Below are 27,065 nucleotides of genomic sequence, written 5' to 3' on the forward strand. Positions count from 1 at the left end.
GAGTCATACCCTACCATTCCTTTCGACAGCAAAAAACAGAACTGCGGATCAAAGACCATCGGATCTTCTCGATTTGGTTGACCCCCTGTCAGTTTGAATAGAGAATCTTGGTACGTGAAGCGCCTGCTCTCTGTTTGACTACGCCCAGAGGATGACGTGTGATGCAGTCTGCCTCAGTTGCAGCTGCAAACTTGCAAACTGTATCTGTGGTAGTATATCACATCCTGACCACAGTCAAGCGGTTAAAGTCAAGCAACACTGTTTCTCTTGTCTTCATTAAATAGCTCTCTATTTATCAATGTGTAACATGATGTTGAGTTTTGATATAATGATGAACTAATCATTTTATTATAAATATTATGTAAATTAAAGTCAAGAACCTTTCTGACCATTAGACCAGCTTCAAGTGAAGGCGCTCACTAATGTTCTTCAGGTTGATGATTGAGTCCTGTTTCCTTCTAGAGTTTTTAAATTCTGTCTTAACTGATGTTTCTGTCCTTATGTTTTCACTTCAAACACTACACCTGAGCTCATTGTTTTATTGCAGTTAAATTCAGACACTCATTCTATGTAACACCTACGTAACCACAAGAAGGAAACGAGATCTGTTTTTAGACTGATCAGAAAGCAGCTTGAACGTTGTAATCGGGCAGTCAGGATGGAGGAAACGTCTCTGCTGAAGCTTCTCTGTAAGTTAATTTGTCTTCATTTCAAAATTGAATTTAAAAATCGAAGGTATAGTCGAGACAGATAGGAAATGGGGAGGCAGAGAGAAGGGGAATGACATGTAGTAAAGGGCCACCTGAGTCTGGATTTGATCTGGGGCCACTGCAGAAAGGACTGTAGCCTCTGCAAGTAGGGCATCTCAACCCACTGAGCTAAACGGCACCCCAACTTCAGACATTTTAATACGGTTCTGTTCCCTGATTTAATTCAAATTGTCTCACATCAAACTCATGCTGTTTCTAAAAAGCTTTTTTTTTTCCACCAACCTGAAACTCAGTCGAGGTCGGTACTCGGTCTGTGGTGACGGTAGTGTGGTCGTTATCTGTCGTAGTGATATCACCACACTTAGAGAAATATTAGACTACAGGTTTGACAATTATTCAACATATAAACCCACCGAGAAGAAAACAACAAGACAATCACCTGGGTGGAACCCCGGGTTTTGTCTCGTAGTTTTGTATAAACTCACATTAGACATCATAAAAACCATTTCCTCCTTTCAGTTCTCACTCCACCTCAGTAAACCAAACCCACCTCTGTCTGTTTCCTCTTGCTGAGTGTGAAGCTGACTGTTGTGTCTCTGCAGGTCTGGTGTCTCTACTCTGCTGCACAACACACACAGGTGAGTGAACTCCTGCTCATTCTTCTGTGGAAGCTGCATTAAGAGAAGAGGGAGGGTGTAGAGTACGAGGTACGAGAGTAACAGCAGCAACACCACTGACAATTAAAATCTGGTTTATATGAGTATAATGTTAATAACTCCTCCCCCTCATGTGGACTAAGGGCTGGGAGAAGTTTCAGAGTCCTCCGTGGCTTCTCTGAGTTACAGGGGGTCTCGGCGTAGCAGTGCATGTCCATATGACGGTTGCAAATGGATACCAACTGTCTTCATAACAAAGAGACACACCAAAAAACATCCTGATACCTCCATAGTGCTCGTACGTAATGTCCGTCTTGTATTGAAGCCCTGAAATGCGAAATTGTCCCGAAAAAAAATTAAATAAGTCTATATTTCAAGCTTGTTTTGTAGCGGAAGCTCCACTTCATGGTCTGTCCAAAAGCATGGAGGTATCTGGATGTTTTTTGGTGTGTCTTTTTGTTACCAAGACAGTTGGTATCCATTTGCAACCGTTATATGGACATGCACTGCTACGCCGAGACCCCCTGTAACTCAGAGAAGCCACGGAGGACTCTGAAACTTCTCCCAGCCCTTAGTCCACATGAGGGGGAGGAGATAATGAGGGAAATTTGAATTTTGGGTGAATTATTCTTTTAAGTTGTGACAAGAATTACAATATTGTTCCCCCAACAAGTATCAGTACCACAGTGTTTAGGAATTATTCAGTAATAGTAGTGCTGAGATCAGATCAGATTTGGTCTTGCCAGTCTGTATGCGGTCAAGTCCCCAGATTTAAAAGCAGAATTTGTGAACTGACCTTTCCAGTCAGCCAACATGTGAGGGTGAGCCGTCTGCAGATGTCATATGTTTTAATGGTCATTTCCACAAATGTCCAAGAGACAACGATGATCATACACATGTCTCTTCGCTTCCCTTAGTGACACAGTCATAAGTAAGCGTACACACAGGTAGTATTGCCCTGCTGCCGAGAGCGGTCGCTGCTGTCTCGCTTTATGCCGCCATGGCAAATAAGGTATTTGTGTTACAGAATAATGTATTATTTCTGTTCTAGTGACCTCGTTGACATCAGGCTGTTTCCTTCTCAGCTCGTCTGACTGTGAGTCCCAACAAATCTCAGTTCTTCGAGGATGACTCAGTGTCTCTGAGATGTGAGGAGGACGACGGCTCTGCTGGATGGAAGGTGATGAGGAACACTTCCAGAAGACAGAGGAGTCCGTGTGGAGCTGGATGGGGAAGACCAAAAGGTCCGACCTGTAACATCAGCTATGTCGACCCATTTGACAGTGGAGTTTACTGGTGTGAGTCCGGAAAGGGAGCAACAAGTAACAGCATCACCATCACTGTGACTGGTAAGATCAGACTGTGGAGTCAGTGTTGATGAAGCTGTGTGGAAATGTGTTCTTTTATGTGTAGCCTACTTTATATAAGTAATGATACAAAAAGCTAACACTGGGAATGAAAGGGCAAGTGGTCAGCTAGAGTCAAGTTTACCTTCATTGTTATTGTATAAGAAGAGACAAAATATACAACTAAATAATGTGTGCTCCTGCAAAGTGTTAGACACATAGGCTACATTACAATCAATCCTAACAAACAAATACACATATAGACTGCACTTGATGAAGAAGATTGCACCTGAGGTAGGAAGTTGTAATTTTTTTTTTATTATAGCGCGTATAGCTAATCTAGTAAATGTAGAAAGTAGTTGGAACCAGCTAACGTTAAATGGCTATATTGTAACTTACTTCTACTGTCAGTATCTAGCTAGTAGCTAACATGAGTTTGCTAAACTGAACCGGCCGACATTAGGTGATTGAATTATAACTCAAAACTACGTCGGAACTAGCTAATGTTAGTATAACGGAGGGCCCGGGTGCTCTCACCCACCCATAAAGGACGTGCAAACCCAACTGACAAGCGGTCATTGACCTCTTGGCAAAATGGTTTGCTTTGTTGCCCACCGTGCCTGAGACCAGGGTTCAAACCCCACCTGGGGCAGTCCATACCGAAAACACTTCGCAGAAGGCCAGATTAACATCGGCTACATTAGCTAACACTCCGGCAGTTTGGAATTTTTTCAACCAGTCATAATCGCTGCGGTTGGTGCCATAGCAACGGTGCGCTTGCAACATATTGCCGGTTGGAAACTGAATTTGGGTCCGCGGTGTAACGACGGTCGGCAACCGTTGACGAATGTTTATTCTTCTGTTCGGTTTAACGGCGGTCGGCAACCGCTGACGGATATGTCTTCCTCTGTTCAGTTCAAGACACGGATGTATAATAAATCCATGGTTCGGTTCCTGTTGTTGTTTGTTGATGTTTCCCTTTACCGGCGACGGACTGTAGCTATGTTTCCATCCAAAGTGATTCGAAATACTGGGAAATGCGCATTAAAAGAAATTCAAATCGTGTGTGTTTCCATCTACGGACTTTGCCCCCCCCCCCCCCGGACGGACTGACGGTCTGATTTGAACACATTAGCGCGATTTAGCGCATATGTTTATTACCTTCATAACGCGACCTGTAGAGAGAGAGAGAGAGAGACAGAGACAGAGAGACAGAGAGTTGCAGCCGCCACAGACTTTATTAATGATAAACGCTGGATGCGCTGGTTGATTAGTTTGGTTTTTACTGAAGAAGTGCAGTAACATCATTATGAAGGTGTGTGGGGGCTTTTATTTTGCCGTCGCCACAATTAATTAGGCTACATGTAGTGAAACCCTGATGTTGTCTTGTGAGTGAACTGCAAACACAGGAGCAGATGGGGTGAAAGTGGCTACGTCACTTAATTCGAATCATCAACCAAAACCCGGCCATAGCAGCGTATTTCAGTTTGTGCGAATCAGGGGATTTTTATTCGAATCACAGCGTTTCCATCATCATTTTCCGATGCGATACATCTCGATGCATCTAAACAGCTGATGGAAACGCACCTAGTGAAAGCTGCAGCACGGAGGCGGGACTTCCGCCGGGTGGCTCGTTCCGACCAATCAGAGGCTAATCGCAGCAACGCACTTCCGTCAGGCCAGACTAACTAAGCTATAACTAAACTTAGAAACAACATGATCTTCCGTCTTTAGTTTGTTGATAGGAGCTGATATTTACCTGACCAGGTGTGATTCTCTCTCCCACAGCTCCACTCAAAGGTGCACCCCCGCCCCATCCCTCCCCCCCTGACCCTCCCTCTGCCTCCCCCCCTCCCCCTCCCACCTCTGGAGCTCCGCCCCCTGCCTCGTCCTCCTTCCAGCTTGTGTTGTTCGTGGTCCGATACCTGGTGGTGTTCAGTCCGTACTTCATCTGCACCGTCCTCATGGTGTCTGTGTATCGCCGCAGACCCACAGGTAACACTCCACTGATTGATTGATTGATTGATTGATTGATTGATTATAACATTCATAAATATGTTATGTCTACCTTTTCCTACCGTCACCTGTTAATGTCAGATAACCAACCATCCATCTCCATGGCAGCCCTGTCCAGTGAAGCCAAGCAGGGATTGGCTGAGGAATACGATGATGTCATGGCATCGGGCATTGAGCACGACTTCTGAGTGAATATATGTTTAAAGCTGCAGTTCATCAATAATCAATGCTTACTGGTCACTATAATAGGCTACTTTATACCCGTTATGCCCAGTGACGGCTGGTATCAATGAGCTAGCAGGAGTAAGCCGTCCCTACATTATACTAAAGATGAGAAGGTTATTGTCTAAATAACATACAAGAGATTGTTAGAAGTCTTAGTGAAAATCGAAGTGGCAACAGTATCAAATTGGATATCTCTGAATGGGCTCTCATTCATTTTACGAGTGTAGATGATTGACAGGTGCCATGTCCCGCCCTCGCCACTTGCCGACCATTTGGGCTAACTTTATTCAGCCCACAGGCCGATTTTTTTTTGGACTTGATCCTTTCTTGTGTGTAGTTGCTATACATTTGTGCCAGTCATATGGATGTTAACCTATTTTTTTTTACTGCTGTGGTAACCATTTAATGGGTATAATTTGTTAGCCCACCCAACCAATTTCATTACCAACTGCCGCCAGTTGTTTAGCTGCTTCATGCTTTGGTTTAAAAATGTTTTTCTGCTGTCAAAACAAACAAACATACAAAAAAATAAAATGTCACATGGGATGTAACTTTGTTTTCTTCTTGTCCTCTGTGACTTTTAGTCTCATCAGCTCTGATACCCAGTGCACAGTTTATTAGAAACAGTTTATTAGGTGTCATGTGACCGGTTGACATAGGTTATCTATCAACACTCCTGATTTACACAGGAGTTTCCCTATTTTTAACCCTTTCTCCTGCCCTGCTCCGGATTGGTAATTTCTCCCACTATTCTTCAGATTCTTCAGATTTCATAGTGATGTGAGTCAACTGGGTGTTTCGCATCCCATGGTATCTGGCAACCTGGTGGTGTAACCTGTTGAAACTGTTGTTGGATGAGTAACCTGTTAAGTAGAAAAAAAACAATCAAACAAGTGTTATATGGAGAAGTGTTTTCTTTCAGTGAGAATTTATATTTTTGTTAAATTCATAACTACATTCCTTGCACAGTTATTTTTGCATTTCATTCATCAGTTAATTTGATCTCAGAGGTCTGATTGTGTTTACTGAGTGGTGCTGTGAAGAACATTGAGGAGGAACTATGAAGAACCAAGTTGTAATGGAAAAGAACCTGAACCGAGTTGAGTGGAGCTGTGACTGTGTAGTGGAACAGGGCTTTACCACTACAACAGTCAGTGAGTTGGTTTCTATAAAGCAGAGCAGAGCAGAGCAGAGCAGAGCAGAGCAGAGCTCACCTGCAGCAGCAGCCAGCAGGGGGCAGCACCACACTTCAACTGGACTGAGACTCTGTAGAGCTGCTCTCAGATCAGTTTATGGAAGAACTGAACTGAAGTTTGGTCAAAATGAAGAAAAAAGTATTTTCTGTGTTTATACATTCATTTATTTCTTTCATTCATATGAGATACTGAGATTCACAGAAACAGGAAGTGACATCAGAGAGAGTTCAGATGATCAACATGTGGTTTTACTAAATGTAAAACAGTCAGACACAAACAGCTTCACAGCATCATCAAGACTTGAACTCATTGATTATCAGTGATTAATCGTCAGAGATCCAGTCAGACTCTCTGTGACTGTCAGACAAACAATGTCCTGTTTGTAATCTTTTGAAATGTATAATGATATAATAAAACAGTGAATTCCCCTGAATGTCTCACAACACTTTCACTTTCACTCCCTGAGAGCTGAGAGCCGTTTCTGGTAAACACACAGCTGCACCCATGAAGGATCATGTTACAGCCTGGAGGTGTTACCTGCAGCAGCAGCCAGCAGGGGGCAGCACCTGACACACTGGACATCTGACACTATAAAATCAATCAATCAATCAACAAATCAATCAATAACAGATTGAATCAGGATGTGAGTGTTTAAAACTCAAGTTGGAGCTGCTCAGGTGATGTAGATCAGATCAGGTCAAACCAGAGCAAGAAGAGACAAACACACAGTTTCTATTTACACACAACAAACCAGCTGCATTTACATTCTTGTTGTTATGATTATTTACAAACTGAAACATCCTCCACTAATCCTCCTCCTCCATGAGTTCATAGTGAGAACCAGACCATCAGTCCAGACTCAGAAACGTCTCAGGATCAGTCCTCAGTGAAACCTGCTCCTGTCTGGATGGAGTCTGGTTCAGGTCAACAGGGTCACAGCTGATCCTGGGTCTGTGGTCCCAGTTCCTCCAGACCCTCTGATCCTGGGTCTGTGGTCCCGGTTCCTCCAGACCCTCTGGTCCTGGGTCTGTGGTCCCGGTTCCTCCAGACCCTCTGATCCTGGGTCTGTGGTCCCGGTTCCTCCAGACCCTCTGATCCTGGGTCTGTGGTCCCGGTTCCTCCAGACCCTCTGATCCTGGGTCTGTGGTCCCGGTTCCTCCAGACCTCTGATCCTGGGTCTGTGGTCCCGGTTCCTCCAGACCCATTCATGGATCACAACGGACTCTCTGCAGTCTCAGCTGCCTCATATTCAGGCTGTGTGGGTTTTCTATATTTTTTATAGACGATAACAGCAACAAAAGCAACAAAAGCAACAAAAGCAACAAAACCACCACCACCAACAACAACAATGACAATGAGACCAACTCCAAGTCCTGTGTTTTCCTCCTTGCCTCCTCCCTCCTTGTCTCCTCTCTCCCCTGTTCCTCCTGCAGAGAGAAGCAGAGTGAGGTATCAGCTGTCAGGTCGGTGATGAGTGAAGAACACAACAGAGTCTGGACTCTGGGACTCACCTGACTGATGGACCTGCAGGTGGACGATGTTGACGAGATCTGACTTTAAACTGGATCCACTGCTGCTCTCTGCCTCAGTGTGGAAGACTCGACACTCGTATGTTCCTGAGTCGTTACTGGTCACGTTCTTCAGGATCATGGACACGTCTCCGTCCTTCATCTCTCTGTCCTCCAGCTCCACCCGGTCTTTAAATGATGGAAGCTGGTGCTGTGTAACAGACTCATTGTTCCGGTACAACATCACATATTCTTGATCCAGTCCAGGTCTGGTCCACTCTACACCTGTGATCTCAGTGTTTCTGGGAGCTCGACATGACAGAGAGACAGACTGTCCAGCTGTGATGTTCACTGAGACTGAAACAGAGAAACACACACACACACTTTGTATACAGGTAAGCCTGTGAGGACTTTGTTCCCTCCTTGCACTGTGTGTTTTTAATGCATTATTGTGCTAAATAAATCAATTTAAACACACACAAACCTGAGCATCAGAACCAGTGATGTCATGTGACCACCTCTCAGGTGTGAACAGGTTCATCAAACTCACCTTGAACCTTCAGGGTGATGTTACTAGTCTGTTCAGATGTGTTTTGTCCTTTTACAACACACTTGTATCTCCCAGCATCGTTAAAGGTGACATTCTTCAGAAGCACAGAAACGTCTCCGTTCTTCATCTCTGGATCTTTCAGCTCCACTCGACCACGATAAGACGGATGCAGGAAGTGTGGATACAAGCGGTTGTCTCTGTAGTAGAAGACGTAACCTTCTGACTCCAGAACAGGTTTGTTCCACATTATCACTGTGATGTTAGCATCTTTGGGGCCTCGACATGGAAGAGTGGCGTCTCCTTCAGGTTTCACTGTCACTGTTGATCACAAAAGACAAAGACAAACAGGAAGTTTGGGACAAGCGTGGGTCCAAACGTAACTTAAATGTGGACTGATAATCAATGATTTCTAACAACACTTGGATAATTGATCATTTCTATGATGGCAATGGTCAACCATGCAATTAGTGTCACATTAAATTGTTCTTCTCTATCACTGCAGCCCTTTGTATTGGGCAGGTGATGAGCAGTGCCTGGTTTTCTCCACACATACCGCTTTAGAATTAATGCCAAAAAGTTAAATCTTGGTCTCATCAGACCAGAGAATCCTATTTCTCATAGTCTGGGAGTCCTTCATGTGTTTTTTGGCAAACTCTATGCAGGCTTTCATATGTCTTGCACTGAGGAGAGGCTTCCGTCGGGCCACTCTGCCATAAAGCCTCGACGGTGGAGGGCTGCGGTGATAGTTGACTTTGTGGAACTTTCTCCCATCTCCCCACTGCATCTCTGGAGCTCAGCCACAGTGATCTTTGGGTTCTTCTTTACCTCTCTCACCAAGGCTCTTCTCCCACGATTGCTCAGTTTGGCTGGACGGCCAGGTCTAGGAAGAGTTCTGGTCGTCCCAAGCTTCTTCCATTTAAGGATTATGGAGGCCACTGTGCTCTTAGGAACCTTGAATGCTGCAGAAATTCTTTTGTAACTTCCAATGAAGGAGTAGAACCATCTCAAGGAGGATCAGAAGAAATGGACAGCATGCGAGTTAAATATGAGTGTCACAGCAAAGGGTTACTTATGACCATGTGATATTTCAGTTTTTCTTTTTTAATAAATCTGCAAAAATTTCTACATTTCAGTTTTTTTCTGTCAAGATGGGGTGCTGAGTGTACATTAATGAGAAATAAAATGAACTTTTTTGATTTTAGCAAATGGCTGCAATGAAATAAAGAGTGAAAAATTTAAAGGGGCTGAATACTTTCCGTACCCACTGTAAAACCGTTTAAAAACACATTAATGGTGACTGATGCTTAATGGCATTGATATAATTAATTATTCCATCATGTGGTCAGTATTATGGCTGATTTGCTTTTTGTTTTTTCCCTTATTTTTCCCGTTTATCTTTAGTGTTGAGTTGGGCCAGTCAATCCCTGTCCAGGACGAGAGCAAGCAGAAGAAGTTTCCAGTATTTTTCATTGTGAAGATTTCACTCCTGGAACTGATGATGATGATGATCAAGCACTAGGCTGAGGACACAGAGACGGAACTGGTGGGTCAGGCTGAATCAAAATCATTTCATGAAGCAGAAGTCAAAACCAGGAACTCGGGAAACATGGCAGAGGTACAGAGGTCCGGCAGGCAATTCTCGCAAGTCTTGGGAACAAAAAAGGTAATACACTCGGAATCACTCAGGGAAAAACAAACGGCTGGAACGCTGACAAAATGACAAGATGATCTGGCACAGAAGGGAAGGAGGATGCAGCTTAAATACACAAAGGGGAGGGGAGACAATTAGACATGGGTGAAACATATTAGGGCGGAGCACACAATTACACAGGAACTTGACATGGACACAGGGATGACACCAGACTTCGAAATAAAACAGGAAGAGACAACTAAGAAGACAAACACCTGAACTGGACAGAAAAAAAACTGGGACTGACACATACACGAACATACACACTCCACCTGGGTAGCACACACATACACTTATGAATACACTACAAACGGAATGTGGACGGGTTTGTACTTGATGGAGTGAGATTAAACAGCAGATCGCTGCTGTGGAGGAACTATATAAGCAGCTCATTCATGTGAGGGACAAATAAGTGATTTTTTATTTTGCATGTTGGGGATTTTAATCCAAAAGAGTGTGTTCCCACTTTATGTTGTTTGATAAAATAAACCTTCCTGTGTTAACTTTGCACATGGCAAGAAGGGGGGGATAGCTAGTTGTACAATTTCCTGTCTAATAGAAGTTAATAGGACGTCTAGGTGAGATATAGACAGTTACTATTCTTTCACTTTTGAACCAAATTGAAAATTATTTTAGACTGGAAATTGTTTAGTGGGACTGTGTTTTAATGGGCTCTATGCACAGCTCCACTCCTTCCTGAAATAAGCCAGCTCCTTTATTTCCTGTCTTACATTATTGGACCAACTGATTAATCCAGGTGTGCCTGACCATTGTTGTGAGGTCAGACACACCTGGATTAATCAGTTTGTCCAATTATGTAAGACAGGAAATAAAGGAGCTGGCTTATTTCAGGAAGGAGTGGAGCTGTGCATAGAGCCCATTGCTGTCCCTGTTGTAGTTACAGTTTCAGAGTGTTATATAGTAGTCTAGTGTCACATGATGGACTGCCGTCATCAACCAGGAAGAGAACGGCACTATCACAGGACACGAGGCAGCCTCGTGTGCACTGCACCTAAACACACCATCACACCAGGACCCTACAGTGAGTCCTGGTCTTGTTCTGGTACCAGACCTGGTGCTGGTCTTGGTCTCCTGACCTTTAACCTCTGAAAATCTGTTGATCTGACATGGAGCCAAACAACAGGAAGTGATTGACCATGTTGAGACAAAGAACGACTGACGACAACTCAACAGAGACTCAAAGAGTACAGTAACCACAGTTAGTACTGTAACTACAGTAAAACTACAGTAATCCTGATAACTACAGTAACCATGGTAATTATGGTAACGATAAAGAGAGTTCAGTTCCTTACCATCAGAGGACAGACATGGACGCAGACACATCAGGAGACACAGAGAGACCAACAACACTGAGGAGGAGGAACACATCTTCTTTTTCTTCTGCTACTTCTACTCTTTAATGCCCGTTAATGTCAAACAGGAGTAGAAGCCGCTGAGCACTCTGTCAGTGAAACAGACTTGCTCTCGTCCCAGAGCTGCTCTGGCCGTCGTCTACTTCTTCCTCCTCTCTGACTGACTCCACCCTCTGAAGGAGGAGCTGAACGATGAGGACGATGCACCTGCCGAAGTCATGATGGCGTAACGTCAACAAAAGCTGCCAGTCCGGTTCTCAGCAGCAGGAGACTGAACCATCACTCTGAGGTTTTTACATGAAAACTGAACATTCAGCTGCTGCTGAGGTTTAACATGGTAATAACAACAATAACAACACAAATACAACAAAACTATGTCATGTTCCACCCACGTTGTAATACATCTGAGATAGGCTGAGATTATAACTATAACCTACAAACATGATAATTCATTATTGTGAACTATAACATACAAACATGACCCCAGTCACCCCCTAAATCTGTACTTTGTGCTGCTTCCATCTGGACGCCGGTACAGGACCTGGAAGAGGGTCAAGTTCAGCTGAAGCTTCGTCCCCTCTGCTATAACAGAACTAAATAGATTGCGTCGCTAAATGTGTGTTCCTGTTTAATGTGTATGGGTGGGTGATGTAATGTTAGTGTGGCAAGGTGAAGAGGGCTCCGGGCGGGGATGAAACCCTCACCTCCCGGGTAAGAGTTATGCACGCTTGCCAGTCACCCAAAGGGACATCCCCTTGGCCAAGTAGCCAGGGCACATGATCAATTGGAGGCATAGTGACAGGAACCTCAACTGTCACATATGTATTTATGTATCTTGAGGTTGTGTGTTGCGTACGGGGGCAGAAAACAAGTTTCCTTGTAAAGGACAAATAAAGCTGAATCTGAATCTGTCTCTATCACGGCAGTCTGGTGTGTGTGGTGTTCACTCTCACAGTGTGTCTGTCGGTCTGTGGCAGCGTCTCCCAGGTGTGTCAAATGACCGCTCGCGCCAAACGACTGCACCAGAGGTGACATCACAGTCACCTGACAGCTGCGCATCACATGACCACACAACCAGCTCCAAAAACAACAAATGAATAACCCAGGAAAGACCTAACCGTCCATAACAGCTGTCAAGAGCAATCCCCCTATCCAAGTTGATGTTGATTTGTATATGTTAATTTTTCTGGTGGTGTATGTGTGTTGGTGTTTTGTCTGGAACAGAAATGTGAAAATGAATTTCAATAACATAATGAATCTTAATCTAACTGAATCGTATTGTCCAAAATGATTCCAAGGTATTTGAAATTTTCCACAATCTCCACTGGCTGGTAGTTATAATCACAGGGTCGTGTGGGTTGGTGTTCAAGTGTAAAATCTGAGTTCCTTTGTTTTTTGTGATAAGGTTGTTGTGATTAGGTTGTAGCAGACTCCAAGTGTATGACCTGGTGCCCTATGGTGGATGGACCCTTGGTGCAGAACCATTTTTTCTAGGTGGTGCATCTGTGATTGGAAATGATCAGTGTGCTATGAACGCCACTTTCGTTCCAGCCTGTATTCATTCTGCAGGCCTTCAAGTTCCTGTTCTGCTGTTATGCTTTGATAGTCACATGGTTGCACCACCAGACCACTAGAAGGGAGGAAGTGCTGTGTTTGAGATTTGTGCTGCTCATCATCTGCTGCCATGGTTGATGCTGTTCTCCAGTTGCTGCAAGCAGAGTTGTAGTGGTTGCTGCAGCAGACCTCATATCCAACTACAAGGATCATTAATAAAACACTTATTACTCTTTCACTGTGAACTGGTTTACTGCAGGATGTCTGCAGCGTCTATGATGATCACATTTCCAGCAAACATGACTAAGTAACTGTTACCAACTGTAGCTTTAAGGTAGAGCTGTGGACATCAAACATGTATGATGTCTTCAAATGCACACTCAAATGCAGCCGTGCAAACATTGCACAGAACAATGCACATTTCAACAACAATGTATAGTCACATCCTGACCACAGTTCAGTGGTGACACAGAGTAGAGGGCACAGAGACACCACTACCTGCAGCTCACTTCCTCTGACCGCCCTCTGTTCTGAGAAGCAGCTGTTTGTATCAATGTGAGGCCTCGTTTAGACGATCAATAATACACATCTGATCATTAATCAGCTTCATTGAAACAAACTGACTGAGGAAAACCAAAGAGCAGAATCTGTGTGATCAGAAACACAGCAGTGCAGTGTCAGTGTGAGGGTCAGTGAAGGCATCATGGTGAGGATGTTCTCTGTAGTAGGGGAGAGTGCAGCAGAAACCACAGAGGAAGGAGGAGGGTTTAATGTGCAGTGACTAGAGCTGATCAGAGAGCAGCTGTGACTTGGTTGGAGAGTCAGGATGGAGGAATCATCTCTGCTCAAGCTGCTCTGTGAGTTTCTCTTTCATCTGCTTTGGTTTCTACATCACTGTCACGTCTCTGTGTGGATCCAGTCCAACATCAGGACCGGACCTCTGCTCATAGATAGATATAGATAGATATCAGTTTTATTTGTCATTCAGAAAATATACACCTTGCAGTGAATGTAAGAATGAAATGACGTTTCTGTGGCTGTGACACTGATAAAAACAGAGAATAATACATTAGAATAGAGATTTTTAGAGAGCTGATGGTGTCTTTACTAAAGTTTGGCTCTGCACCTGCACACAGTGTTGTCTATGGATGTGCGTGCGTTTCTGCTACTTTGTCTTTACTAAAGTTCCCATGATGCTTTGAGGCGACTGTAAAACCAGTGTAGTTTGTTAAAGGGACGGTTGAGCATCTTTCTCCTCAGAGTCAGTTTACAGGTGGAGGTTCAGTCTCAGTCTGCACCGTCACACTTCACTTCCTCAGGCAGCAGAGTCCGGCTGTTACACACCACACTCTGTCACGTTGCATTGTGGGAAATGTAGGCTGCGGTGTTTCCTCTTTCAACCTGACTGTTGTGTCTCTGCAGGTCTGATGTCTCTGCTCTGCTGCACAACACACACAGGTCAGTGAACGCCTCTTTTCTCAGTCTGAATGTGACCAACAACAGGATGAACTCAGGTTTGACTGATCATCAGCTGCATCAGTGTATTGATCCTGTTGATCAATGATCAATGTCCTGAGGCGTCTTGTTGAGGCTCCAACACCAACGTTAAAGCTCAGAGCTCAGAGCTCTGTCCTCTCTCTCTCTGTTGATAGAATAAAACTAATGAGCTCAATTCTTCATCAATGTCTAATAACTGGAGACACATGATCAGATTTAGTTTGAATACAAATAATCTGTTCTCAGCTCGTCTGACTGTGAGTCCCAGCAGCTCTCAGCTCTTTAAAGGAGACTCAGTGTCTCTGAGCTGTGAGGAGGACGACAGCTCTGCTGGATGGAAGGTGATGAGGAACACAACCAGACGACAGAGGACTCAGTGTGATGCCTGGGGAACAACAACTGGTTCCCTTTGCAGAGTCAGCTACATTGACCCATTTGACAGTGGAGTTTACTGGTGTGAGTCTGGAGAGGGAGCAACAAGCAGCAGCAGCATCAACATCACTGTGACTGGTAAGTGGTGTTGCTTTTGTCAACGAAAATTATGACAAAATATCATCGCCAACGAACCTTTATCACGTGACGAAAACAAGATGAGACGCAAAGTAAACGGAGGTCATGTGACGTTAACTATAATGAAATATATAATGCAACATTGTTGACGAATAAAAACAAGACTAAATGTGGTTTACAAAATAAAACTCTGCCAAAATGTTGACCAAAATGAGACGAGACATAAAAACTATATAATGTTTAGTTACACTATTATTATTATTTTGCAGTGTTTCTGTTTCCTAGGCAGTGATGTCACTTCCTCAATCCCCACTTGCAATATTATTTATTTAGAAGATGCAGCTGCGGTGGGTTAGCGTTAACCACAATTTAAGAAACAAAGTTAAGTCTGGCACTGAAAGGGGCCGATGACCGGGCTGATTGACAGACCACTGAGATAAACGTGTGTGACTAGTGTGTGTGTGTGTATATGTTTGTGTGTGAGAGAGAGAGTGTTAAGTGGGTTTCTCCTGCATATCTGCTAAATATAGTGTGTGGGAATTTAGTTTTTATGCTGCAACACCACCATCAGGACTATTGTCGTGTTACTAGTTGAGCACATCTGGCATTTTGATGCATCATAATCATCACCTTTGCTGGGACTTGAACCCACAACCTCTGACACCAAAAATCAGCCCCCAACTCACTGACCTAATTGTCTGGAAGTGAGACCTGGTGTGTAGCTTCTCAAATAGACTGAGGGAGTCACAGGCCAGGCAGCTGTTGTCAAGGTAGTTTTCAAAAATTGTCAAAATGTCACAAAATCTGATAATACATAAATTGCATCTTGACAGCATGGAAATGTTGGTAATTTGTTTATTGGTAATGCGCATTTATTATGCATGGGAAGCATAGAGATGGGAAGTAGTAGTTCCTCAGAAGAAGAAAGAAAGAAAGAAAGAAAGAAAGAAAGAAAGAAAGAAAGAAAGAAAGAAAGAAAGAAAGAAAGAAAGAAAGAAAGAAAGAAAGAAGAACATTGAGGAAAACAATAGGGGCTGACAGGGACTGATAAGATCAGTCAGTGTTGATGAAGCTGTGTGGAAATGGATCAACTGCTGTACTTTGTCTCTGTGTTGAGGTGGACCAGTGATCCTGCAGAGTCCTGTCCTCCCTGTGATGGAGGGACATGATGTCACTCTGAGCTGTCAATCAAAGGAGACCCCTCCCTCCAACCCCCCAGCTGCTTTCTATAAAGATGGCTCCCTCATCAGGACTGAGCCTACACGTCACATGACCATCCACCATGTTACCAAGTCTGATGAAGGCCTCTACAGCTGTGACATCACAGGCCATGGAGGGTCTCCACCCAGCTGGGTCACTGTCACAGGTCAGAGGGATTCAGCACCAGTATGTGCTAACAGTGGTACATGTTTTATATTGGTAATCATATGATGAGCCAACACTGGGAATGAAAGGGTGTCCTATCAGTCAGCTAATAATCGTTGAAATTTAATTAATTTAGATAAATTGTAACTTAAAGTAGCACTATCGCAAATTCCAATACGTTGTTTGGCCACTAGATGGGGCCGGTGGTGCAGCGTATCAGATATAAACATAATCGTCCTCTTTACATAGCATGCCATTCAGGGGTGGGGCTAAGCGCCGGGCTGGCTTGTCTCATAACAAAAAGGAACTCTGTATTTGCTCCACGGGCATTACATCATTTTGTCTACAGATAGTTATGGCTCCCATGGACCTATGTATTGCATATTCCAGTTTTTTTTATTGCTATTACTGCTGTATTTGCGATTCAAAGTCTCTAGTTTCTGCTGATATCTCTGTTTGACCCACAATAACAAATGAGGCCATCGGTGAGAAGATCAGATGTTTCTTAAATACTGTAACTCTGTACCTTCAGGAGGCAGTGGTCGGGTCGGTCCACCAGAAGAAATGATTTATGGCACTCAGGCTGGAGATGGCACATGTGAGCCAGATAAGCGCCTTTACGACAATATGCGCTAGAGCTCATGGGAAATGCAGTCTTCATTCCAGCAAAACTATAGCGCTTTTGTCCACAGGGGTCGCCAAAATCAAAACACTATTAAAGTTATTTATAGGGGCTTTAAAGTTAAACTTGGAAACTAGCTAACATTAGGCAGCTAACCTGTAAATCAATGCTAAAATGCGGGACAAGCTAACATTACTAGATATTTGATTTGACTTTGATTCAGAAACTCTCAGGTTGGGGAAGTGTTTGTTTATACCCATGATACACTGCAAACAGGAGCTAATATTTACTTGATCAGAGGCCTGTGTCACAAAGTGAGCTCAACCTACCGGGTTACTCCAGCCTATCCAGCTGAACCGATCCACAACAATGGCATACCAATCACAATCATGAGCGCTGACGTATCAGAGAAGCGTATCAAGTGCTGTATTTTTCCTGCGAGGAGTTATGATCAAAATACAAGGAAGAAAAAATTAATCTAACGGAGAAATCCAGCACCATGGCTCTGCCTCCAAGAAACCCCGCCCCCCACCCCCGTTACCCCGCTAAGATGATAATCCTGCTTAATGATACAGGCCTCCGGTGTGATTCTCTCTCCTTCGACTCCACTCAAAGGTTCAACCCCTCCCACCTCTGGAGCTCCGCCCCCTGCCTCGTCCTCCTTCCAGCTTGTGTTGTTTGTGGTCCGATACCTGGTGGTGTTCAGTCCGTACTTCATCTGCACCGTCCTCATGGTGTCTGTGTATCGCCGCAGACCCACAGCAGGTAACACTCCACTGATTGACTGATTGGTAGATTGATTGATTAATTGATTGTAGCAATTATAAATATCTTTTCTACCTTTTCCTATCTTCACCTGTTGATGACAGACAACCAACCATCCGTCTCTATGGCAACAACCTTTTCCACTGAAGCCAAGCAGGGATTGGCTGAGGAGTATGATGATGTCATGGCATCGAGCACCGAGCACGACTTCTGAGTGAATTCATGTTTAAAGCTGCAATTTATCAATAATCAATGCTTTTTGATCACTATCAATACTTTGGTTCTATTGCTTCATTTTTTTTAGCTGCTTCGTGTTTTGGTTTAAAAATGTTTTACTGCTGTCAGAACAAACAAAACAAATAAAATGTCACATGGGTTTTTTACTTTTTGTCTTCTTGTCTTCTGTGGCTTTTAGTCTCATCAGCTCTGATACCCAGTTCACAGTTTATTAGAAACAGTTTATTTATCAGGCGCTCTGGTGCAGTGTCACTTCGATTATGCCTGTTCTTCTTGGTTCTCTGCTATCTCTAAAATACTCAAAACTACGCTCCAGTCTGCTCAAAACAAATTAGTTAGAATAATTCTTAAATTGCATCCTAGGACTCACCTCCTCCCTGAACACTTTGACAGCCTTAAATGGCTCAGAGTTGAGGAGCGTGTGACTCAAATTAAACTATGTATGGTCCATAGGATTTTAAATAATGCTGCACCTGATTATTTGAAGAGTTATTTTACTAAAGTCAGTGACGTTCACAACCATGCCACCAGGGGGAGATCCTTAAATCTGGTACCTGTCAGATTTAAGAGAAACATGGGGCAAAATACTTTTAAATACACAGCATGCGTGGCAAGCAATGGACTGCCTTCAGCCATGAAGCCATGAGTACACTTACTTCCTTTAAAATTGCCCTCAAGGGTTGGCTGAGAGCAACTTTTTAGTTTAAGATCAAAAGATGGTCGTTGTTCCTTTTTCTTTGAGCTATGTATTTGTATATTTTTAATATTGTCAAGTTGTAACTGTATTTTGAAATATGTCCCCCCACCCCGATTTCTCTGTGTGGAGTCACACCCACACATTCCCTTCATGGACATGCACTTACACCCACTGACACGCACGGACACACACACTCAGGGACCACAATGGAAATAAGCCGACAGCTTTTTTGTGTTTTTATCCCTTTGGTAGCAGTTGTGTTGACGTATGTTTTATTGTTTCTAAAACATTCTGTATGTTACCAATAAAGATATCTATCTATCTATCTATCTATCTATCTATCTATCTATCTATCTATCTATCTATCTATCTATCTATCTATCTATCTATCTATCTATCTATCTATCTATCTATCTATCTATCTATCTATCTATCTATCTATCTATTAGGTGTCATGTGACCGGTGATATAGGTTATCTATCAACACTCCTGATTTACACGGGAGTTTCCCTATTTTTAACCCTTTCTCCTGCCCTGCTCCGGATTGGTAATTTCTCCCACTATTCTTCAGATTCTTCAGATTTCATAGTGATATGAGTCAACTGGGTGTTTCGCATCCCGTGGTATCTGGCAACCTGGTGGTGTAACCTGTTGAAACTGTTGTTGTATGAGTAACCTGTTAAGTAGGGGGAAAAAAACAATCAAACAAGTGTTATATGGATAAGTGTTTTCTTTCTTCTTCTTCTTCTTCTTCTTTCTTTTTTTCTTTCAGTGAGAATTTATATTTTTGTTCAATTCATAACTACATAACTTTAACAGTTATTTTTGCATTTCATTCATCAGTTAATTTGATCTCAGAGGTCTGATTGTGTGCACTGAGTGGTGCTGTGAAGAACATTGAGGAGGAACTATGAAGAACCAAGTTGTAATGGAAAAGAACCTGAACTGAGTTGAGTGGAGCTGTGACTGTGTAGTGGAACAGGGCTTTACCACTACAATAGTCAGTGAGTTGGTTTCTATAAAGCAGAGCAGAGCAGAGCAGAGCAGAGCTTACCTGCAGCAGCAGCCAGCAGGGGGCAGCACCACACTTCACCTGGACTGAGACTCTGTAGAGCTGCTCTCAGATCAGTTTATGGAAGAACTGAACATCTGACTGAGGATCAATCAATCAATAAATACTGAACTCAATAAATACACAAATGTATGAAAACATGAAGTTTGGTCAAAATGAAGAAAAAAGTATTTTCTGTGTTTTTACATTCATTTATTTCTTTCATTCATATGAGATACTGAGATTCACAGAAACAGGAAGTGACATCAGAGAGAGTTCAGATGATCAACATGTGGTTTTACTAAATGTAAAACAGTCAGACACAAACAGCTTCACAGAATCATCAAGACTTGCTTAGATGTCATAGATCAACCTGAACTCATTGATTATCAGTGATTGATCGTCAGAGATCCAGTCAGACTCTCGGTGACAGAGGCCTTGTCATGGCACATGGCTCCCTCTACTGGCCAGTTGCTGCTGCTGCACCACAATAGATAACATGGTCATTCACTAACACACAGCTGTCAATACTTGTCATACCCTGATGAATTTCATCAAGAAACTCAATGTAATTCTTTTAGGATTAGGGTTAGGGTGTCTATGTTTATGTTTATATTATTAGACACTGTAATGCTGTTTCCCTGACAACAGAGCCAGGACACTGAACAGGAAGGAGGCTGTGTCCTGCTGAGCCGCTCTCCCCTCAGAGACCTTTGCTTTTGTCATTTCACTCTTCATACATTCAGGACTCCCAACCAACTGTAGCTACATCCACTCTGTCTGCACAGGACACATTCAGGGAACCACTGTAAAGTTCAGCATCACTGTCTCTGAGTCTACATGTGAGGCGTTCAGGGACATCTGTAAATAGCAGCGTCTCCAACACCATCAAAAGCTAGACAGAGGAAGGAAGCGTAGACAGACTACTGTGACCACGCAGAGTGAGGAGCTCATTTAACAGGAGGAACAATGGACGACACATCTCTGCTGAGGCTGCTCTGTAAGTACACACTGACACACTTATCAATATTAGCTTTTTGTATTGCATTGTACAATGTTAAATCATGTTAAACCATGTTTGTATTTATTATGTATGAACGACTTTTGTACCTCACAAATGTACGCTCTTTAGCTTAGAACTGTAGTCGGAGAATGCCACCCTACAAGCCCCTGGAGGGTCTTTTGGCATTCCTCTTCACATTGTTTTGGATTTTATATGTTATACCTTTTATAACTTTGATATGTGAAATAAACAAACAAATTAGTTATTGATCAGAAAACTGACTAACCTACACAGGGAAAGATAGAAAATATAAATGATATTTTTAAAGCAGAAGAGACAGATAAAAGCCTCTTCCTGGTGTCTTCACTGTAACGTTTAACAACAGAAGAAAAGTTAGTGATCTTTACCTGAGGAGAATGAAGTGATGAGGACTCGTGCTGTCGGTTAGAGAGCAGACTGTGGAGCAGAGCTGATGAACCTCACCTCGTGTCTCTGCACGGCTTCAGACCCTCACTGAACCCTCACTGAAGCTGGGCCGTAACACCCCCCCCTTAAGACAATGAATAAATGAAATATCATACCGTCTATTCATTGCACATCTTAAACAAAAAGGACTACCGAACCGGGCTTCAACTCAAAAACACCAACAATATATTTATCAAAACAAACCCTGCTGTCAGGACAAACGAAAAGGGTCAAAGTGGATCCAGCAAGAAGATTTAAGAGAGTGAGCAGCCAACAGTAGCCACACAAGTGGGTGCCACTGCCACCAGATACCAAAATGACTACCACCATGAGGGAAACTACAAAATGAAGGTTAATTACTTACACGATACTGCAGGTGACCAAACAAAATCGAGTGCAGCCACAAACTAATGGGTCACACAAAGTAGTTACTATCTAGCGACACACAAAAACCCGAACAAACAAAGTGACCTGCCACTGCGACGACACAAAATGGCCTCCAAGCAGTCCGCCATTAACCAACGGACACGGACCTTAGTCAACTCCATCACACAAAGATCCACTGATCTATGGAGAGAAACACACAAGGTCCAAACGAAGCCACAACTAAGCAAACCAGTAACATACACAAGTGACTCAACCGAAAGTGGACTGCAACAGCACAACACAAAAGAGGTCACACAGTAGTCATTGCTACACAAAATGTTGCCAACTTACACCTAAGCTGCAACCGAACGACCCAACGAACGTATCGTGCAGGTACCACACAAAAAGTCACATCCCAAAAGTTACTGTTACTATTTTACACAGACGAAACTAGAAGTAGAGTCAACCCACAAGAGATGCTGCTGTGCAACTCTGTAGAAGAGTGACGTTGTGGAGAGGCACCCTGTAATACGGTATTATTACGCTATCTAGTCTTCAGTGGCTTCCCGGGAGGATTCTTTAAACGTTGAACTCTGCGAGTGAACAATGACCCAGGCAAGGCCCACTGCCACACAGAAAACGTACCCACACCCAGGTTTCACCACCAAAAATAAGAAAGGCAAAATAACAAAGTGGCAAGAGTCTCTCTCTGCCCAACGACTACCATACAGGGAACTCTCAAGCAAACACAGACAGGCAGTTAAATCACAAACCATCTTGAAAAGAAGGCTACTACATCACACAACAGCTACAAACCTTCACTTCACCTCATGGTTGTTCAGATCCCGGACGAGCCCCCAATTGTTACGCCCCAGAACTTTCGTTGGCCCAGAGGGGCATAACAATGGACCCAACTATGACCCCAAACCAAACACAAAGACACTAAGTAACTAAAAGAGATTTAATACACAAACATAAAAGTGATACAAACAAATAACATAAACTAAAACAAACAAGCCACGATGGGAGGCAGGCAAGCCCAGCAGTCCCCACGCACTGCCCCCCCTTCTGGTATCAGCTGCAGAGTATTTAACTGGCCAGCCCAGGTGTGCCTCGTTCTGGGGCCGTATTCCTAAAGATTCTTAGTGCAAAGAGTTGCTCCTAGTGGCCAAATTCTAAGAAAATTCTTAGAATCATGATGTTTTCTTAGAATTTCTCCTAAAAGTTAAGAGTAGATCCTAGTAAAGATAAAAGCTATTCCTAAAGAATCCTAGCTCTTAAGAGAGCTCCTAAGGTGGGATCTGTTAAGAGTAGGGAAGAGGACTTTTAAGTGGCTTAGGAGTTCCCTAAGCAGAGGACAAAATGGTGGACAGAAGAGGCAGGAGAGATATTCTCCAAACACTGGATGTCAGTGAATTAATGAAACGCTACAGATTGTTCCTGTTCCTCTGTCCAGTTGGGTTTCCTTGTTCTTTTCTTCTCCATTGCTGCTCACTGGTTTGTGGTAGATTTCAAAGCCAACCAACACTGCTTCTTATAGGCCGGTCAGCAATCACAGACACTGATTAAAGCTGAGCCATTTTACCCTTGTTAATACCAAATTGAGTTGGAAAGTTGAAAGTGCAAAAATGACCAGCATGGTAATTAATATAAGCAAATAAATCTAAGTTTCACTATGTGAATACTGTGCAAGTTTTCACACATTTTGTAGGATAATTTTAAAGTATAGCTTACTATTCATTTAACAGATATTTTCTTTTATGTGAAATAATTTTTACAATTACACAGTCTTCATAAGATTGGATTTTATGGTTAAATTTATCGATTTGAGGGTCCATCCTTTGCCCATTATCACCAAAAGTATATTTTTTTTATCTAGCTTTTTTTTAAACTATATTTTTTGGGCATTTTGGCCTTTAATTGACAGAACAGTTGAGAGAGAAACAGGAAATGGGAGGCAGAAAGACATGCAGGATAGGACTGCTCGACACAGGATTCGAACCGGGGCCACCTGCAGTGAGGACTATAGCCTCAACACATGGGGCGGGTGCTCTTTATCTAACTTTTAGGATCAACCAATCACAGCGTTTGAAATGATGACTCATACCTAGCAACGGGGGTCAACCACACCTCCTCACTAAGATAGGAGTTTCTGTCCACTCCTTGCTCAGAGTTCTCTGAGAGTGTTGTGGAATCACTCCTAAGCTAAGACTCCTTGCTAGAAATTTTTAGGTTAAGTTAGGAGCTCTCTGAGAGGATTCTTAGAATCTTTAGGAATACGGGCCCTGGTGATTAGGACCTGGGTGGAGCTGGAGCTGTGAGGGAACAAGGAGAGAGAGACACAGACACAAGGCCGAACCCCTTCCGGCCGTAACACTCACTCACATCTGATCTGGAGTCAGAGGAACAGGAACTGGTGTTTATTCATGTTTGTATTAACTCTTTCGCGACCACACTAATTCCTCAGCACATCCGCTCAGGACCACATGTTTTTGGCTATTTGTTTACCTTTTTCTCACGTCGAACCGAATTCTGTACATCACCTAGAAACAAACGGTCTTCACGTGGTTGAAGAGTGACTTTCCAACGTGCTCCTCGAAAAAACGGTGAGTTTTTCCGCCGTTTCGTTCGTGAGTACGAAGGAGAAGAAGAGAGCTGGGTTTCTCCAAAAACGGAGCTCCCGCTCTAGTTTCAGAGAAAAACGCACTTTTGTGTCAAGTGGCAATCTGCTCATTTTACCGGTAATCTGCAGTGTGGCGTCTCCCAAATCATTTCTACGGCTAAATAAATGTATTTGTAGGCAAATCTGGGGGGTGGGGCAGCGTGGAGAGCAGCGGTGCAGCGGTGCAGCGGTGTGGGTCTCTGGCTGCAGCGCAGCAGCTCCGTGACACTGCTGTGTGACTGGCCGGCGCTGAGTGCTCTGGGGCGGGGGCGGCCGGTCACAGCGCCCGCTGCACAGCGCCCGCTCCGCTGCACCGTGTAAACAGCTGTGATAACGGGCTTTCAGGTCTGAGTCTCCAAACCAGAAACGTTTGTAACAGCACCAGAGAAAGTCGCCAGATTTGTCGCCAGTCGCTTTTGTCAAAAGAGGGTTTGGAAAGTCGCCAGATTTAGCGAGAAAGTGGCAACACTGTAGCCGACAGCCGCACAGCGCTGCACGCTGTCCCCAGAGCAGCATTCAAGGAGAACGATTACTCAAACAAAACCAAGATCACACAGTTTATAAAAACATTATGTTTTGATTTTAGTTTAAAACAGTTTTACATATCATACTCGTTTTGACGAGTTTACTCGTCAATGGTCGCGAAAGAGTTAAAATGTTGTGGAGGTCGACCTGTTAAAGCTGATGTCGTGTCTCTGCAGGTCTGATGTCTCTGCTCTGCTGCACAGCACACACAGGTCAGTGAACGCCTCTTTTCTCAGTCTGAATGTGATCAACAACAGGATGAGTTCAGGTTTGACTGATCCTGTTGATCAATGATCAATGTCCTGAGGTGTCTTGTTGATGCTCCAACACAAACGTTAAAGCTCAGAGCTCAGAGCTGTCCTCTCTCTCTGTTGCTGGAATAAAACTGATGAGCTCAATTCTTCATCAATGTCTAATAACTGGAGACACAAGATCAGATGTTTTAATCCAAATAATCTGTCCTCAGCTCGTCTGACTGTGAGTCCCAGCAGCTCTCAGTTGTTTCAATTTGACTCAGTGTCTCTGAGCTGTGAGGAGGACGACAGCTCTGCTGGATGGAAGGTGATGAGGAACACAACTGAAAGACAGAGGACTCAGTGTGGAGTCGACTGGGGAAAACCAACTGGTTCCTCCTGTGAACTCAGCTACATCCTCCCATCAGACAGTGGAGTTTACTGGTGTGAGTCTGGAGAGGGAGCAACAAGCAGCAGCAGCATCAACATCACTGTGACTGGTAAGATCAGACTGTGGAGTCAGTGTTGATGAAGCTGTGTGGAAATGGATCAACTGCTGTACTTTGTCTCTGTGTTGAGGTGGACCAGTGATCCTGCAGAGTCCTGTCCTCCCTGTGATGGAGGGACATGATGTCACTCTGAGCTGTCAATCAAAGGAGACCCCTCCCTCCAACCCCCCAGCTGCTTTCTATAAAGATGGCTCCCTCATCAGGACTGAGCCTACACGTCACATGACCATCCACCATGTTACCAAGTCTGATGAAGGCCTCTACAGCTGTGACATCACAGGCCATGGAGGGTCTCCACCCAGCTGGATCGCTGTCACAGGTCAAATGTTTGATTAAAAGAGTTGGGGAAAAGTGAAACCAGAAATCGGCTTCATGTTTTACGTTTGTAATTTAACTGTCTTTTCTATTTCAGAGAGACCCACCACCACACCTGGACCTAGAACCTTCTCTATTCTCTCTGTGCTGTTGCCTGTTGCATTGGTCTGTGTTCTGGTTCTACTTATTCTGCTGGTTCTGCTGGTGAGACAATGTGTCCAGAAGAAACCTACAGGTGAGACAGAGATTTAGGTTTGTAATTTCTTTGTAGTTCCTTAACGCTCAATTAATACAAAATTTCATGTTTTATTGTTTTTCACTAAATGCAGACATTTTTCTTTTTACACCAAAAGAGGCAATATTTCACAATTAAAAAAACTAATATATTCTCATCATATATTATCACACACTGCAATAAAAATATGAAGCTAAAATAATTTAGGTGTGTTTTATGAATGAATACCATCGTGTGGTGTGAATGTGTGTGTTTAGGTAAACTTTGCTTTCTATGTACTGAAAATCATTTTTTGTGTGCTTTTTCTCTTGAAAACATAGGTATCACAATATATTTACATACACATACTGGCACTTAATGGGTTATGTTTTTGAAAATGCATTAATATTTGTAATGTATGGTGAGGAAGGAAGTTGATAATGACATCCATAAAAATATATACATATGGATGCATGATATTTATATTGCAATCTTTGAAGGGGGACATTTTTGGGCCCAAGCAGTAAAGGTGTTACTTTTCTTTTCTTTTTTTTTCTTTTTGTACAAACAAACAGATAATACCCCCCCCACAAAAAATTCAAATTTGCATTTATGGGATAGAACAAAATCAACTTTTTGTGTTTTTATCTAAAACCTCTTCCTGCCCTAAAGGTGGATAAGACCAGGTTCTGACTGGTTCAGTCTGTTTTAGAGTCATAAGTTACACAAACAGAGCCCTCACAATCAGCACAGTCACACAATATGCTGATGACACCGTTTAACTTGTATCTAGGTTGCTTCTTTGTTGTGTATATTGTCTAGACATTGCAGGATATATTTTTGTCATATATTTTCCTCCTTGTATCCTATTTATTTCTTTAATTAAGTATTTTCTCTGGAGCGGCCTGGCCAAATAATTTCCTTCGGGATGAATAAAGTTCTATCTATCTATCTATCTATCTATCTATCTATCTATCTATCTATCTATCTATCTATCTATCTATCTATTTGTGTGCACTAGAGTTGGACACTTCTCAATCCTCTGGTACAAAGAGGACAAGGGGCTTCATTCCCCTCATTAAACAAGACAGTACTAAACTAGGACAACTAACTACTGTGTCCAGCTGTATGGGAACGATAGAGCTCAGACTGTGGAGTCTGGACTGTGGCTCCTCTCTGGGCTGTGATTGGACCAAAGACAATGT

General features: G+C 43.2%; 4 protein-coding genes across 5 annotated transcripts in view; 3 read left to right on the forward strand and 1 right to left on the reverse strand.

Moving 5' to 3' along the window:
* LOC146968329 (uncharacterized) overlaps positions 1 to 27,065 on the reverse strand; it is a 139,425-nt gene that overhangs the window by 99,785 nt on the left and 12,575 nt on the right. The window lies entirely within an intron of this gene.
* On the forward strand, positions 659 to 5,685 carry LOC146968334 (uncharacterized). Its single transcript, XM_085760325.1, has 5 exons — positions 659 to 689; positions 1,313 to 1,348; positions 2,452 to 2,715; positions 4,501 to 4,707; positions 4,810 to 5,685. The coding sequence occupies exons 1-5, from the start codon at positions 659 to 661 to the stop codon at positions 4,914 to 4,916; spliced, it is 645 nt and encodes a 214-aa protein (XP_085616451.1). The 3' UTR covers positions 4,917 to 5,685.
* On the forward strand, positions 13,651 to 17,873 carry LOC146968335 (sialoadhesin-like). Of its 2 annotated transcripts, none has more exons than XM_085759111.1 (6): positions 13,651 to 13,681; positions 14,247 to 14,282; positions 14,568 to 14,831; positions 15,949 to 16,221; positions 17,434 to 17,583; positions 17,688 to 17,873. In XM_085759111.1, the coding sequence occupies exons 1-6, from the start codon at positions 13,651 to 13,653 to the stop codon at positions 17,795 to 17,797; spliced, it is 864 nt and encodes a 287-aa protein (XP_085615237.1). In that variant the 3' UTR covers positions 17,798 to 17,873. The 2 variants fall into 2 exon arrangements, with proteins under 2 accessions (XP_085615237.1, XP_085615238.1); XM_085759112.1 differs by having other exon boundaries at positions 15,949 to 16,197.
* On the forward strand, positions 20,538 to 26,540 carry LOC146968336 (sialoadhesin-like). The gene is made up of 6 exons (XM_085760326.1): positions 20,538 to 20,568; positions 24,766 to 24,801; positions 25,056 to 25,322; positions 25,402 to 25,650; positions 25,744 to 25,881; positions 26,533 to 26,540. Exons 1-6 carry the CDS (start codon positions 20,538 to 20,540, stop codon positions 26,538 to 26,540), a joined length of 729 nt encoding a protein of 242 aa, XP_085616452.1.

The sequence above is a fragment of the Trachurus japonicus genome, chromosome 18 (genome assembly GCF_045865225.1).
Source record: "Trachurus japonicus isolate A0001 chromosome 18, Traja_1.0".
In the NCBI taxonomy this organism is placed as follows: Eukaryota; Metazoa; Chordata; class Actinopteri; order Carangiformes; family Carangidae; genus Trachurus; species Trachurus japonicus.